At 41.3% G+C, this 13,560-nt stretch overlaps 1 protein-coding gene across 2 annotated transcripts in view; it reads right to left on the reverse strand.

Annotated features, from left to right (window-relative positions):
* ADGB (androglobin) overlaps positions 1-13,560 on the reverse strand; it is a 422,031-nt gene that overhangs the window by 103,430 nt on the left and 305,041 nt on the right. For both annotated transcript variants that reach the window (XM_077486347.1, XM_077486346.1), the window contains exons 23-25: positions 4,498-4,591; positions 3,328-3,459; positions 3,088-3,241 (exon numbers count right to left, since the gene is read on the reverse strand). In XM_077486347.1, coding sequence (XP_077342473.1) covers positions 3,088-3,241; positions 3,328-3,459; positions 4,498-4,591 — 380 coding nt within the window. The remainder of the gene's footprint in view (positions 1-3,087; positions 3,242-3,327; positions 3,460-4,497; positions 4,592-13,560) is intronic.

The following is a 13,560-nucleotide window of genomic DNA, read 5'->3' on the forward strand; positions in this document are numbered from 1 at the left end:
GCGGCTCTGCCTACCGCAGTGAGTAATCTCCAGTGCTGCCGCCAAGCTCCTTGTTCCTCATTGATGGTTGACATATGCCACGGCCATGGCGTTGTCTGACTGGATCCTGACTGGATGCCCCTTCAGCCTCTGTGACCATGTGGAGAAGCACCGCCTGACTGCCCGAAGTTCAAGCACATTGATCTGCAGGTGGGATTCTTCCTGGGTCCAGCGACCCTGGGCTGTATGACCCAAACCCCCCCTAACCGGTCAGGCTGGCGTCCGTTGTGATAACCGTCCAATGAAGAGGAAGGAATGACTTCCTGGACCAAAGGGTCGGCGACCTCAGCCACCAGAGCAGGGAATCCCTGACTAGCTGGCTCACCCGAATTTGACAATCCAGGGACAACGGAGATTTGTCCCATTTGGACAAGATCTCCTTTTGCAAGACTCGAGTGTGGAATTGAGCATACAGTACCGCCTCGAAAGTGGTTGCATGCAAAAACACAGTGATGACCACCTGTGGGACACCAACAACTTCACCACAGCTTGAAGAGTCTGCAGCTTGTCTGAAGGGAGAAAGACTCTCGCCTCTGAGGAGTCCAGAAGCAGGCCCAGGTACTCCAGGCATTGAATTGGCACCAACACCAACTTCTGTAGGTTCAGTACCCAACCAAACTCCCGAAGAGTTTTCATAGTGATTGCCACATTCCCCCTTAATTCTGAGGCAGAAGCTGTTCTCAGAAGGAGGTCGCCCAGGTAATCCATGTTTGCAATCCCTCGCTGCCTTAGCAAAGCCAAAATTGGGGCTAGCACCTTGGTGAAGACCCTCGGTGCCGACACCAGGCCAAAAGGGAGAGCTACAAATTGGTAATGCTCGACCCCAACCGCAAATTGCAGAAACCTCTGAGACCCCTACTATATTGTGTTCTAACTGAAGGGGGGATGGGACTGTGCAGGGAAACTAACAGATCGCTGTCCATACTCTGTATGGACAGACGATCTGTCAGTTCCCTGCTCAGCGGTTTACACACACAGTTGCCAGTTCTCCATGTGCCCCGAGCGATCACGGGAGCCCGGCGGCATTGGCTCGGGGAGCGAGCGACAGACGTAGCATAACGGCGATTCGTACAGCCGTGCGGCGGCTGGTCGGCATGTGGTTAAGGTGTATGTCCAGCCAAAACTTTTTTTTTTTTTTGTTTTGGATAGGAGGGGAAGAGTAAGAACTCATGTTGGTTTTTACTGTTATTGGGGGCTCGATAGGGAGATTTAACCTCATTTCCTGTCCTACTGACAACAGTTTTTCCAGACAAAATGTAAGTAAAAATCTGCAACAGGGACAAAAAAATAAACAAAAACTGTGGTTCTAGCCTTCTCCCTACTTACATTTTTACTTATGTCTGTGTTACTGTTAGAGAGTTCTCTTCACTTGTCTTGAAAAATGTTAGCACAGCAGGTTGAGAGAGTAAATCTATCTAATGGTTGTTTTATACTCTTCGATTTTATTATCCGATGAATGTGCAATTTGATTAAAATCATCACATCCACAAACAACTGAACAGTCATAACTTCCCTTCGATTTAGACTCCCTTGAGTTCAGATTCAATCAAAATTAGTTGACCAGGGTGGAAAATTTCAATTGTTTTTCATGAGTCAGCAGCACTGAGATATGAATACTATTGTATTTCAAGCCATCAGAATACGAGATTAATATTAAAGTCAGCGTTATTAAAATAAAATAAGAAGAAAAAGCCACATGCAATTGATAAAAACACCAATAAAAAAATGATTGCAGTGCTCAATACATAAAAATAATGAAATATAATTAGTGTCCCTAAATGTTTGAATATATAAAGTCACTCTTTCTACCAAAAGTGTCATATCATAATATGTGAACATCACTCCTCAGTTTCCAGTGATACAATATAAGATCCAGATGTTCTGATGGAACATTCACCATAACAATGGATAACAACCGCAGTGAAAGTCCTTCACCGTACAGTAAAAATGCATACTCACCACAAGAATATGCTGTCTAGATATAGAACAGCAATAAAAACACTTGTTACATGTTTTCATCAAGGTCTCACCCTCTCTCCACAGATGTTATGGTACAACCAGTCTCCTCCACTTTCACCAGGGTTCAGTAAGTGTATTCACATCCACAAAGAATCACCAACCATAAAAAAAGACTCTCATAGTGCAGTAATTTAATGGTGATTTGAAATGTAAATACAGTGTAAAAACATCCAGGGTTATGTTACAGATGCCGCTTATAACACTTACATCAGAGGCCGCCAATTTTGCAGAGGATGGTGGCATGACCTTGGCCAGTATACAACTAAGTTCAACACCATTTTGCGCTATCGCACATCTTCAGGAGCTTCTGCTTACTGTTTCAAGCGGCCATGACTAGGTAGCCTGTTCCCAGTGCTCTCCAGCATATCCTAGTGGTAAGTATGCATTTTTCCTATATATGGTGAAGGACTATTACGGCAGGTGTTATCCATTTTAATGGTGAAGGTTCAAGCAGGACACCTGAATCTTATATTGCTCCACTGGAGACTGAGGAGAATATTAGGTTACATACCGTAGTGGAAACAGAGATGCAATCATATTTAACTATTAATCGAAATCCACTTTAGCTGAAAGGGTTGTTGACTCTAGATTGCTCTATCATAAGCATTTCATTTGAATAAAAAAAGCGTGCATGGCCACCATTAAGGAGCCCTAGATAGCAGTATAAATGACAGGGGGGTTGAATCCTTCCCCACTCTATTCAAAACAAGAAAACATTTTTGATTAACATACACTTTAATGACAAAAATTTGTATATATTTTAATTGGTTGCATTTCCAATAATCTCCCTTCTGCATGCTGCTGGTGGGTTGCTACTGGCTAATCCACAGCACTGTGTGTACCGTATTACTGAACAAACACATTAACCTTATAAACAGAACATTTCTAATTGGTTTCAGTGTAAACTGTTCCACTGAGGCAGCAACTTAGTAAATAATTTAGTGCATTCTAACAAAAGAGCTGTGGCTCTGGCACAAAAGAAAATTAACAATCATAACAATGTCATATGAATTTCTGCTGATCACGCACCTTGTTTTTGGTATAATGGTGAGGTACTACTTTGTTAAACAGCCAAGGGATTTCCTCCAGTGTATCATTGTTTACAACATGGAGTGCACAGACCGGGATGCTAGTATACATCTTGGGAACAATAAGCATATCTTCTGGGACATGAAATACTTCCCTAGAAAAAAAATAAAAGTTCCTTCTTACAAACAAAATATTGTATAACCAGCTAAATAACTGTGACACTATAGTGATCTATTTTACCTGAATACCACAAACCATGAGTTTGCAGGCTGATCTGTGTAGGGAGCTGAATAATCAGTGAATGCAATCCTGTATAGCTCATCTTCATAGCAGGAATAATCATGTGAAACAGGGCTGTGTCTGAGCAAGTACCTATAAAATAATATTTGCTATAATTAGATATGAAATACATCCTGATACCACCACATACCCACATCAGCCTCTGCAACCTTTCTCTTACACGTGAATCTTTAATATCTCCTATAGTCAAAGCTTTGGCACTCATTCATGAAGCTTGCCTATCTGCGCCTATCTACACATTACTGTTGACCGATAAGGATGTTCATCATAGTAATGAACCAATGGGGATGTGTGAAGGCAGGCATTGTTGCAAGCTCTGACACTAGTGTTGAAGAACACCATGAAATTCAGCCATGACAGGAAGATTTCGGGGACTGCTGCGGGCACCTCTAGGTGCTGCTTCTTCATATCCTTCCCTCCAAAAAACAATGCCACAGCTTTTTAGACCTGGATTTTTTTGGGCAGGCCACAGACTTTGAGCAGTTAGACCAAAGAAGAGCAGAGGGTACAGAACCTGGCCTCCGCAGCACTTTCCACACTGATGGATTATTGATAAACCGTCATTACTACTAGTTTGGCGGTATGAAGCTGCATTTCAAAAAAGCACTTCTGGGGCTGGTAAACACAATCACGGCTGCTTGCACACTGCTAATACTGAATGCTTTGTTGGAGGACATATTACATTTCTTGATAATTATTTGGCTAAATATGGTAGATACATTTCCGTTCTAACAAGCAGGATTTTTTTTTAGCAATAAAATCTTAAACGTACTCTTGTAAGCATCAGTGGCTAAAGGAGCTGAAACAGGCAAATAAAGTAACCTTCATTTTTTTAATTGAACATACTCTACTCATTTAGTAAACCTGATCTACTGGTTTAGTAAATCTGAGTCCCTGTAAAAAATGAATATATATTTTTATATGTGCCTGATCTTGAAGTGCTAAGTTTAGACAGTATACAGTATTTGACAAATATTTAGTATTGTTTTTTTGTTTTCTGTTATCTACTCTGCATAGCATTTAACTGTCCTTTGACTGCAATATCTACATTGCTCATGTCAACAACCACACACATATCATATCCAGCAAATCTGTGCAGTTCATACATACCTCAGAAGGCCAATACCATAGTGTTCAGCATTTGATTCAACGGCAATAGAAATTCTGTCCAGGGTTGTCTTAACCATTGTATTTTCTTTGGTTCCTAAATTTTGAACAAAAACAGAAATGTTCATTGTACCAGTGTACCAAATTGGGTGGTGCTATCAGTTGCATGGCTGTGGCAAATTAATCAGACAGACGGATTGTAATTTTTGCTGAAGATACTCAACTGACTTAGGTATCATTAGCCATTTTAGAGTGTAGGCCTGTATAATTTTATGGTTAAGGTTGTAAAGGGTTAGTAATGTTATGTTTAAACTCGTTTATTGAACGTGTTTATGAAGTTCAATAAACAAGTTCTCATCCCTCCTCCCTGGTTTATAATTTGGATTTTAACCCTTGTTTGAACAATCCTTGTGGATTCAGTGTCGTTGCAACCATTGCCAACCTTGGTAAGATGTCATTCAACAATCTTTGTGTTTACATTATTGAATGTTGATTTATTGCTGATTTTTGTGGATCTTGATACCCCTGTATAATTAAAAACCTGTCAAACTACAATATGAATAAAATTGCTCTCACATATTAACATGGATACACAATTTCCGTGTATATATACTTACCTCTAAATTTGATTTACCTGTCCAGGTGTGTTATCATACATCCACTGGGGAAGTCTATCAAATGGTGAAACATGTGAGGATTGCTACACAATATCAAGCAACTGTCTGAATTTACCTCATGGATATCAAACATGAATTATTTTCATGTTTTTTAATGTCTATATTTTTTCTTTATTTTTTAACAGGAGATATATAAATACATTTATTGAATTTTATAGTATGACTATGACTCACGTTATTGGTACCTGTTGCTTATTGAAAGTTTACAAAGATGACAAACATCAAAGATCATAGTAAATTATATCATAGCATACATAGCACATAAACATGAAAAATGAGTCACACAAATTAACCAGAAATGGTGGATAACAGTGCTGTAGAGACAAATTAGTTAAATGTGGAGGAATATCGAAAGTAAGACCACGCTCTCCACGTGTGGTTATACAATGGATTAGTAATTTTATGATAAGCAAAGATTGATAAAGCAATCTATACAAATTTAAGTATGCCCTAGTTCTTTTAGACAGTTTTTGATCTTGGGTAGATTTTTTTTTTTTCGTTTCAATGGTTTTTATTGAATTTTAAAGTTTACGCAAAAGAAAAACACAGTAAAATGTATTTTAACTTATTTTGCAGTCACATAGAATCCATGACAAGTTCTGGTTAAATTAGATATGTAGCCTTATGTTAAGCCACATGCGATCTCTCTCAGTTCATCGCAGTGGAAGATCCTTAATGTTGGGTTTTTGCTCCCTGCTGGTATTGTTCCAGCAGCATGACTAAAATAAGGAGTATAATGACTGTAAATATAACATAAACAAACATGAAACAAACATAATTGAATCTAGTCAGTAAGAGTGATACTTGTTAACTTTAACATATTACTAGCTTAGCTAACACTTATAATTGGAATATCAGTAGGTCAGAAAATCAGAAAATGGCTCCCTCAGAGTGCCATTTGAGCCAAGGAACCCAATGTTGTGACACCTTTTAAAAATTCCCTGTAGTTGAGGAATGTAGAACCTCATAAATGTCGTGAGTGTGGGTTGTATTTATTACTTCAGAAATTTTAGGAGTAGTTGTTTCCTTCCAGTTCCTGAGTATAGTTAAACGAGTAGCCAATAATATATGGGATATTACAGTTCTATAGGGCAGCGGGATAAAGTGAAACTCAAGGTATAATATTGCAATACCGAGAGATAAAGATTGATTTAGACCTGTAATAGTAGATATAATTCTCTCAACCTGAGATCATAGTAAACATAGGTTCAGGCAGTACTACAAAATATGAATTGGTGTACCAGAGCAACCACAAAGCCTCCAACATTTTGAGGAGGCGATCTTCAAAATTTGGTGTGGAGTCAAGTACTAGCGAAGCTTTTTTTTATTGTTGCATTTCCCAGAGGTTTGTACTTTTAGTGGAAGTATAAATGAGATGCATGGTTTTTTTTTTCAGTGTTGAGTGTATTCTATTCCTATTTCCTACTCCCAAGCTATCATTTGATTTGGATTTAATACAGATATCCTTCTCTTGTAGGAATGAGTAGATAATTGATATACCTTTGGGTAGGATTGGAAGTTGTTGATATTATTGGATTACTTTTGCAAGGAGTATTGTGAGTAGTTGAGAATTCCTTTTCAATAGGTGGGCTATCTGTGTATATTTATATTGTTCTGTGGGGGGCAACTTGTGTTCTAGTTGTAAGGTACTAAACTATTTAAGTGATGGGCCGTCTAAGATATCTTCTAGGTAAACAATTCCCTTTTCTTGCCATGTAGTAAGGTTGATATCTGGTATTAGGTGGGTGATTGCAGGAATGGGGAGTTTCAAAGGTGTTATTTTACCGCTCCACTGTCGATATTTACGGAGATGAACCCATGCTCTTATTGATGCTAGAATAGGGGGTGATAGTTTACTGTCTAAAGAGGTGCTGTGGGGAGCAGTTAGTAAAAAATCATGTAAGTCCCCCTTTGGGATTTGAGCTTGCTCTAGTTCTATCCATAATGCTTGGAATTAGGTATCATCCAGTGTTGGAGTTGTGCTAGTATGGTTGCAAAATCTTGCAAGTGTACATGGCCCACTCCGCCCACCTTCCTGTGTTTAATTAACTAAATGAGCATCTCTTCTCTATCCACACCTCCTCTCTTGGTCACTTGATAACCGCCCACAGCTTCCAATACCACTTATACGCAGATGACACCCAAATCTATCTGTCTTCTCCTCATATCACTCCTTCAGTCTCCTCTAACCTGTTAACTGACATATCAGCATGGATGTCACACCACTTCCTTAAACTAAACCTCTCTAAAACTGAGCTATTAATATTCCCCCCTGGACATGCCCCCTTCCATGACTTTTCCATCAAAATCAACAATGCAACCATCAGGCCCTTCACTCACGCCAGGGTACTAGGTGTAATCCTAGACTCCGACTTGTCATTTCAGCCCCAAGTCCAATCGTTGTTAAAAGTTTGTAGAATTCACCTCCGTAACATCTCAAAAATGTGCCCCTTTTAAAAAAAATGAAACCACCAAGCTCCTCATTCACTCGTTATCTCTCGCCTTGACTATTGCAACTCCCTTCTTATTGCCTGCCTCTCCATAGGCTATCTCCTCTTCAGTCTATCATGAATGCTGCTGCCAGACTTATCCACCTTACCAACCGCTCAGTGTCTGCCAACACTCTCCTCCAGTCCCTACATTGGCTCCCAATCACCCAGCGAATTAAATTCAAAATACTAACCACAACATACAAAGCCATTCACAATTCTGCCCCGAACTACATCACCAATCTTTTCTCCAAATATCACCCAAATTGTCCCCTCCGCTCTTCTCAAGACCTTTTACTCTCAAGCTCTCTCGTCTCCTCCTCCCATGCTCATCTCCAGGATTTCTCCAGAGCCTCTCCCATCCTCTGGAACTCGCTAACTCCACTGGTCCGGCTATCCCCTACTCTTGCTACCTTCAGGCAATCCCTGAAAACTCATCTCTTCAAGGAAGCCTATTATGTCTCCAACTAATCTCCTACTACATCAGCTCATTCCCAACAGCTATAACCTCTTGTACCACCTGCCCCATTCTATTAGATTGTAAGCTCTTCTGAGCAGGACCCTCTTAATCATCTTGTACTTTATTGTACTGTAACTGTATTGTCTCCTTTTTATATTGTAAAGCGCTGCGTAAATTGCTGGCGCTATATAAAATTTTGTCCTGCTGGAGGTATTTATTCAGTATTGGTTGTAGGGAATTAAAGTAAGATTTGGGTACTGGGATTGGTAAAGCCCTAAAGAGATATAATAATTGTGGCAATATCTGCATTTTCTGCAGTAGACAGCGGATCCCACTACCTTCTTCGCCTACTGCGTAGACTCATCCCCTTCATCCCGGAAGGAGATACAGCAACAGTAGTTGGAACAATCTTCAATTCCTGACTCGACTACACAAATTCCCTCTACCTAGGACTTCCAAAATACCAAATTTCATGTCTAAAAACCGTCCAGAACACAGCAGCCAAACTGGTAACTGGAAAAAAAAAACATGGGAATCAATCACCCTGTCCCTGAGGACCCTCCATTGGCCAGCCATGAAGGATCAAGTTACATTGAAGACCCTATGCCTCACTCACAAATGTGCACAAGGAAAAGCCCCGCAATACCTCTGCGACAAAATAAAGCACTACACCCCAGGTCGTACTCTCCGGTCAACTAACCAGAACCTCCTCATCCCCAAGACCTGTTACAAATTAAAAGGCGAACAAAGGTTTTGCAGTACAAGGACCACGGCTATGGAATGCTCTACCTGCAGACATCCGCTCGGAGTAAAACTATCGGCTGGCCTTTAGGAAGAACCTCAAGACACAGGCAGCAAAAGCGCCCTGAGGCGATTTAGTTTGCATATGTAGCGCTATACAAGTTATTCATTCATTCACACATCTTAAAAGCTGCTAGTCTGCCCAGCCACAATAATTCAGTTTGAGCAAGTTTGTTCAGCTTGGCCCCTGAGGAGTTCAGGAAAGATGTATAATTGGCTGATATAAGGTCTTCAAGTTTAGTAATCAGTGTGATGCCCAAGTATTTGATACCTTCCTTTCTCCATACATAAGGAAATTTTTGTGCTAGATTTTGTTTTGCTCTTCCAGGATACCCAGGTTTAAAATATAGGATTTGGTCTTGTTTACTTTATAGTATGATACAACATTAAATGTTTGCAATGTTAGGTGAACTTAAGCCAAGGAAGTGTCCACATTTGTAAGCATCAGTATTATGTCATCAGCGAATAGACTGATGGTGTGGTGTCTCCTGCCCGCCTGTGTACCCATTATGTGGGGATGTGTGCATAAGTAGGGGGCCAAGGGCTCCATCAACAAATTGAAAATCAGTGGGGAGAGAGGGCAGCCCTGTTGTGTCCCATTAGTTATTTCAAATGGGGTAGATAATGTCCCTAAGATGTAAGCTTGGGCCAATGGGTGGGTGTAGAGTGCCAATATGGCTGAGTAGATGGAGCCACTAAGACCAAACCTAGTTAACACCTGTGCTAGGAACAGCCAATGTATCCTATCAAACTCCTTCTCTGCATCCAACGCTTGGAGCAGAGAAGGCATTTGTGCTTATTGGCCAGGTGAATCACATTTATTAGACGTCAAGTGGCATCAGCTGTCTGGTGCCCCTTAGTGAATCCAGACTGATCCACATCTATAAGAGACGGTAGGATGTCCACCCGCCTGGAAACCAATAGTTTTGCATAGATTTTTAGATCATTATTAAGTAATGATATAGGTCTAACATTTTGTGAAGAATCTGGATCTTTCCCCCGGCTTCAATAGAGCCACTATCATGGCCTTAATTATCTCTGGGGAATGAGGAAGAGGCAGCAGAAGAACCAAAGATCTCAACTAGATGCTGAGTCAAAATATTTTGAAAGGATTTATAATACTCCCCCGTAAAGCCATCTGGGCCCGGAGGTTTGTTATTTGGGAGAGATTGTATGATCTGTCCAATTCAGTAATAGGGAAGTTTAGGTCAGTAAGGTGCTCAGGAGTAAGTTTGGGGAGTTTAATTTCATCTAGGAATGCTTCTATGATAGCTGGTGTTAGTTGTGGTATGGTAGGGATTATATAGTGAACCATAAAATTGACTGAAGGCATCCGCTATGGCTTGGGGAAGGTACTGTTTTGTTTGGGTATTGGGTTGTATTATGTATGGGATTTGGGTTATATATCTGTGGCCTCTAATCCAGATAGCCAGAAGTTTTCCTACTCTGTTGTCACTTGTATAATAGGACAATTTAAGTCTCCTGGAGGCCTTTTCAAGGTTCTCCAGGAAGAGCAATCTGAGTTTGTTGCAGAATTTTGTCAATTGATCTGTCATTTGTTGGGAGGGATGTGACATATGTAACATATTTTATTTTTCAAGAGGGTCAATTTTGGATATTAACGCCGCAATGTACTGCTGCCTCATTCTCTTAATTCTCACCACTTGTTGTATCAGAATATTTCTTACAAATGCCTTGTGAGCATTTCATACAATGAATGGATCGGTAACCAAATCACAATTGTTCTCAAATAACTTGTTAAGCTGTTGTTCAATTTTAAACTTGGTCAGAGCATCCTGGAAAAGTCGGAGGTTGGATCTCCATATAAATGTGGGGTTGTGGGTGGTAGAGTACCCTATTGCTAGCTTCACTGAGGCATGGTCCGACCAAGTGATATTATTGATTTTGGCAATTTACATTTAAACAACATTCATTTGTCTACCAAGAATAAGTCAATTCTGTTATAAGACCTATGGCTTCTAGAGAAGAATGAATAGTCTTTCTCGTTAACGATGAGGCATCTCCAGGTGTCATACAATTCGTAGGTTCTGAGGACCAATTTTAGTGATGGTGGAGAGCGTTTCGGTTTTGAGGTGGAGTCAAAGGATGGATCGCGAGTAATGTTGAAGTCCCTGCAAAACAGCAACATACCCCTCCGTACTGATAATCCTGTGAAAGAACCTGATCTGTCTTGTATTGGGAGCGTAAATATTCTCCACAATGTAGGTGGAGGTGGTGTGGATCTGTGATAACCTCATGGAGCTGGAAGGCTACTGTGCCTCTTATTCCGCGTACACACGACCAGCAAAGGTCCGACGCAATTCGATCTTGTGTGGGCTCTATCGGACCTTTGCTTGCCAAAAATCCGGCAGACTTTAGAAATAGAACATGTTTTACATTTTTCCACCGGAACTCCGCCGGACCGAGAAATCCGTTCGTGTGTATGCTAGTCCGACGGACAAAAACCGACGCTAGGGCAGCTATTGGCTACTGGCTATAACTTCCTTATTCTAGTCCAGTCATAGTAATCACGTTCAAATCCGTCAGACTTTGGTGTGATTGTGTGTGGCCAAGTCCGTTCATTGGGAAAGTCCGTCGGAACTCCACCGAAAGTCCGTCGGAAAGACCGTCAGACCTAGTCCCTCGAAAAGTCCGGTCGTGTGTACGCAGCATTACTGCTACCAGCACTCCCTTCTTTTTTGCTTCTGCATTGGCAGTGACTATGAATGGAAACTTAGGGTGCGTGCACCTAGGAGGCGACAGGTTATAAAAGTATGTCCCTTGGACACATGACGTCACATTTTTGTTGGAGGGCTTCCTTCCAAAGAGTCCTTCGCTTGGCCAGATGGTTAAGTCCCTTAGAGTTATTGGTCAGAAAATTTACCGCCATAGAAGAAGAATGTGGTAGTGCTGGGTGATGTGTATTGTCAATGAATCATTTACATTTGGCGGTGTCACAAACCATATGCGAAGGGGGAGTGGTATCTAATGAGGCTCTGAACTCCATGTTATCATCTTGGTGGTGTCCTTGGAGACACAAGATCACTTCTGACTGTTGAAATAGAAAGGTGAGGTTTACACGAACAATAACAGAACATGACCGTGGCAAACGGCCAAAAAGCAAAAAAAGGTGGTTGGATGTGGCTCATAGCCACTCAGAAATATGGTGGGGGGGAAAAAAGAATCATAAAAAACAGTTTGGATCAAAGGGAAATTCTCCCAAGCGGGTATCTGCGTGGATAAGCAATACCCTAATCCAGGTTAGGTATGAGTACGGGCATTATTGTGATTTACTGTGCGCCATTTAGGGTCAGGGCTGGTGTAGTTGCCCCTCTGATGGGTATGTGCTTGAAGTTCAGGAACAATTCCCCATGCATTCAGCAGGGCCATGCCATTAGCAACCAAATTCATCACATGCTCTGTGCCATCTTTGGTGACAATCAGCTTTGTCAGTAATCCCCATTTATAACTGAGTTTGTGATTCTTGAGGGCTTTTGTGATAGCATTAAGGTTTCTGCACTTTTGGAGCGTGTACTGTGACAAGTCAGCATAGAATTGCAGGTTAGAGTACGGAGCAGGGATCTGATCTTACTGCCTGGATGCTGCCATTAACCTTTCCTTAGTATGGTAAAAATGAAGTCTCAGTATGACATCTCTAGGTATGTTGTCAGAGAGATATGTGAGCTTAGGGAGACGGTGTATTCTGTCCACTGTAAGTTCTGAGGCAGACATATTGGGCATTATTGTGTTAAATAGCTGGGAGACATAATTGCGCAGTTCTTGCTGCTGGACAGATTCTGGGATCCCCCTTATCTTTACATTATTCCTTCTGGATCTGTCCTCTATGTCTGCCATTTTGGCCTTAATCATCTCCAAGTCATCCTCTTTTCTTTCATTAGCATCTACCAAGTTGTTAATTGTGGTTGTATATTCTCCCCTCTTGGTCTCTGTTTGTGACACTCCAGCTGAAACAGACAGTAGTTCTGTGCTGAATTTGTGTGCACAAGATATCATATCTGAATGTAGGGAGCTTCTTTACAACAGTGTCTATAACAGACTGGTTATTAGTGGGGAATAGATCTATGGAATCTGGCAGCTCCCTGGTGTCATCCCATGAATCATGGGGAGAGCTCGCTTCATGATCTGCATCTGCAGCATCCATCTGGAATCTCTCCTTTTCTGGGCTCTCAGATGATGATGCAGCTGGCGAAGATTGTGTGCATTTAGGAGGGCTGCTCCTTTTTTGAGTTTTCCCCTTCTGTGACAAGCAATTAGGAAAGCCAGATCCCGGGGTGGATTAGAATCTGGTGCCATTATGTTTAGGCCTGAGAGTGAAGAACTCGGTGAGTTTCGGAGGGCGATTCCCCTCTTTCATATACCTGGGCATGATGAGTTCTTGTTCCTCGGGTGCTGTGAAGCAAGAACGCCGGGTTAGGGTGAGAAGAGATGGCCTTGGTAGGTCGATATGAGCCGTGGTTGTCCTGCTGGTACCAGAGCTCCACTATTAAGTTCCCATCACAGTCTCCGGCTAGCTCTGCCCCCTATTTTTTTTTAATGCTATAAGATTTTAGAACCTCACCACGTTGGTGTGCTAGCCAGGCATTAGAAACAGAAAACATGCAAACAAGGAAACAAGAAA

Source organism: Lithobates pipiens, unplaced genomic scaffold (genome assembly GCF_037356315.1).
Source record: "Lithobates pipiens isolate NorthernLeopardFrog02 unplaced genomic scaffold, aLitPip1_a1.2 Scaffold_18, whole genome shotgun sequence".
NCBI lineage: Eukaryota > Metazoa > Chordata > Amphibia > Anura > Ranidae > Lithobates > Lithobates pipiens.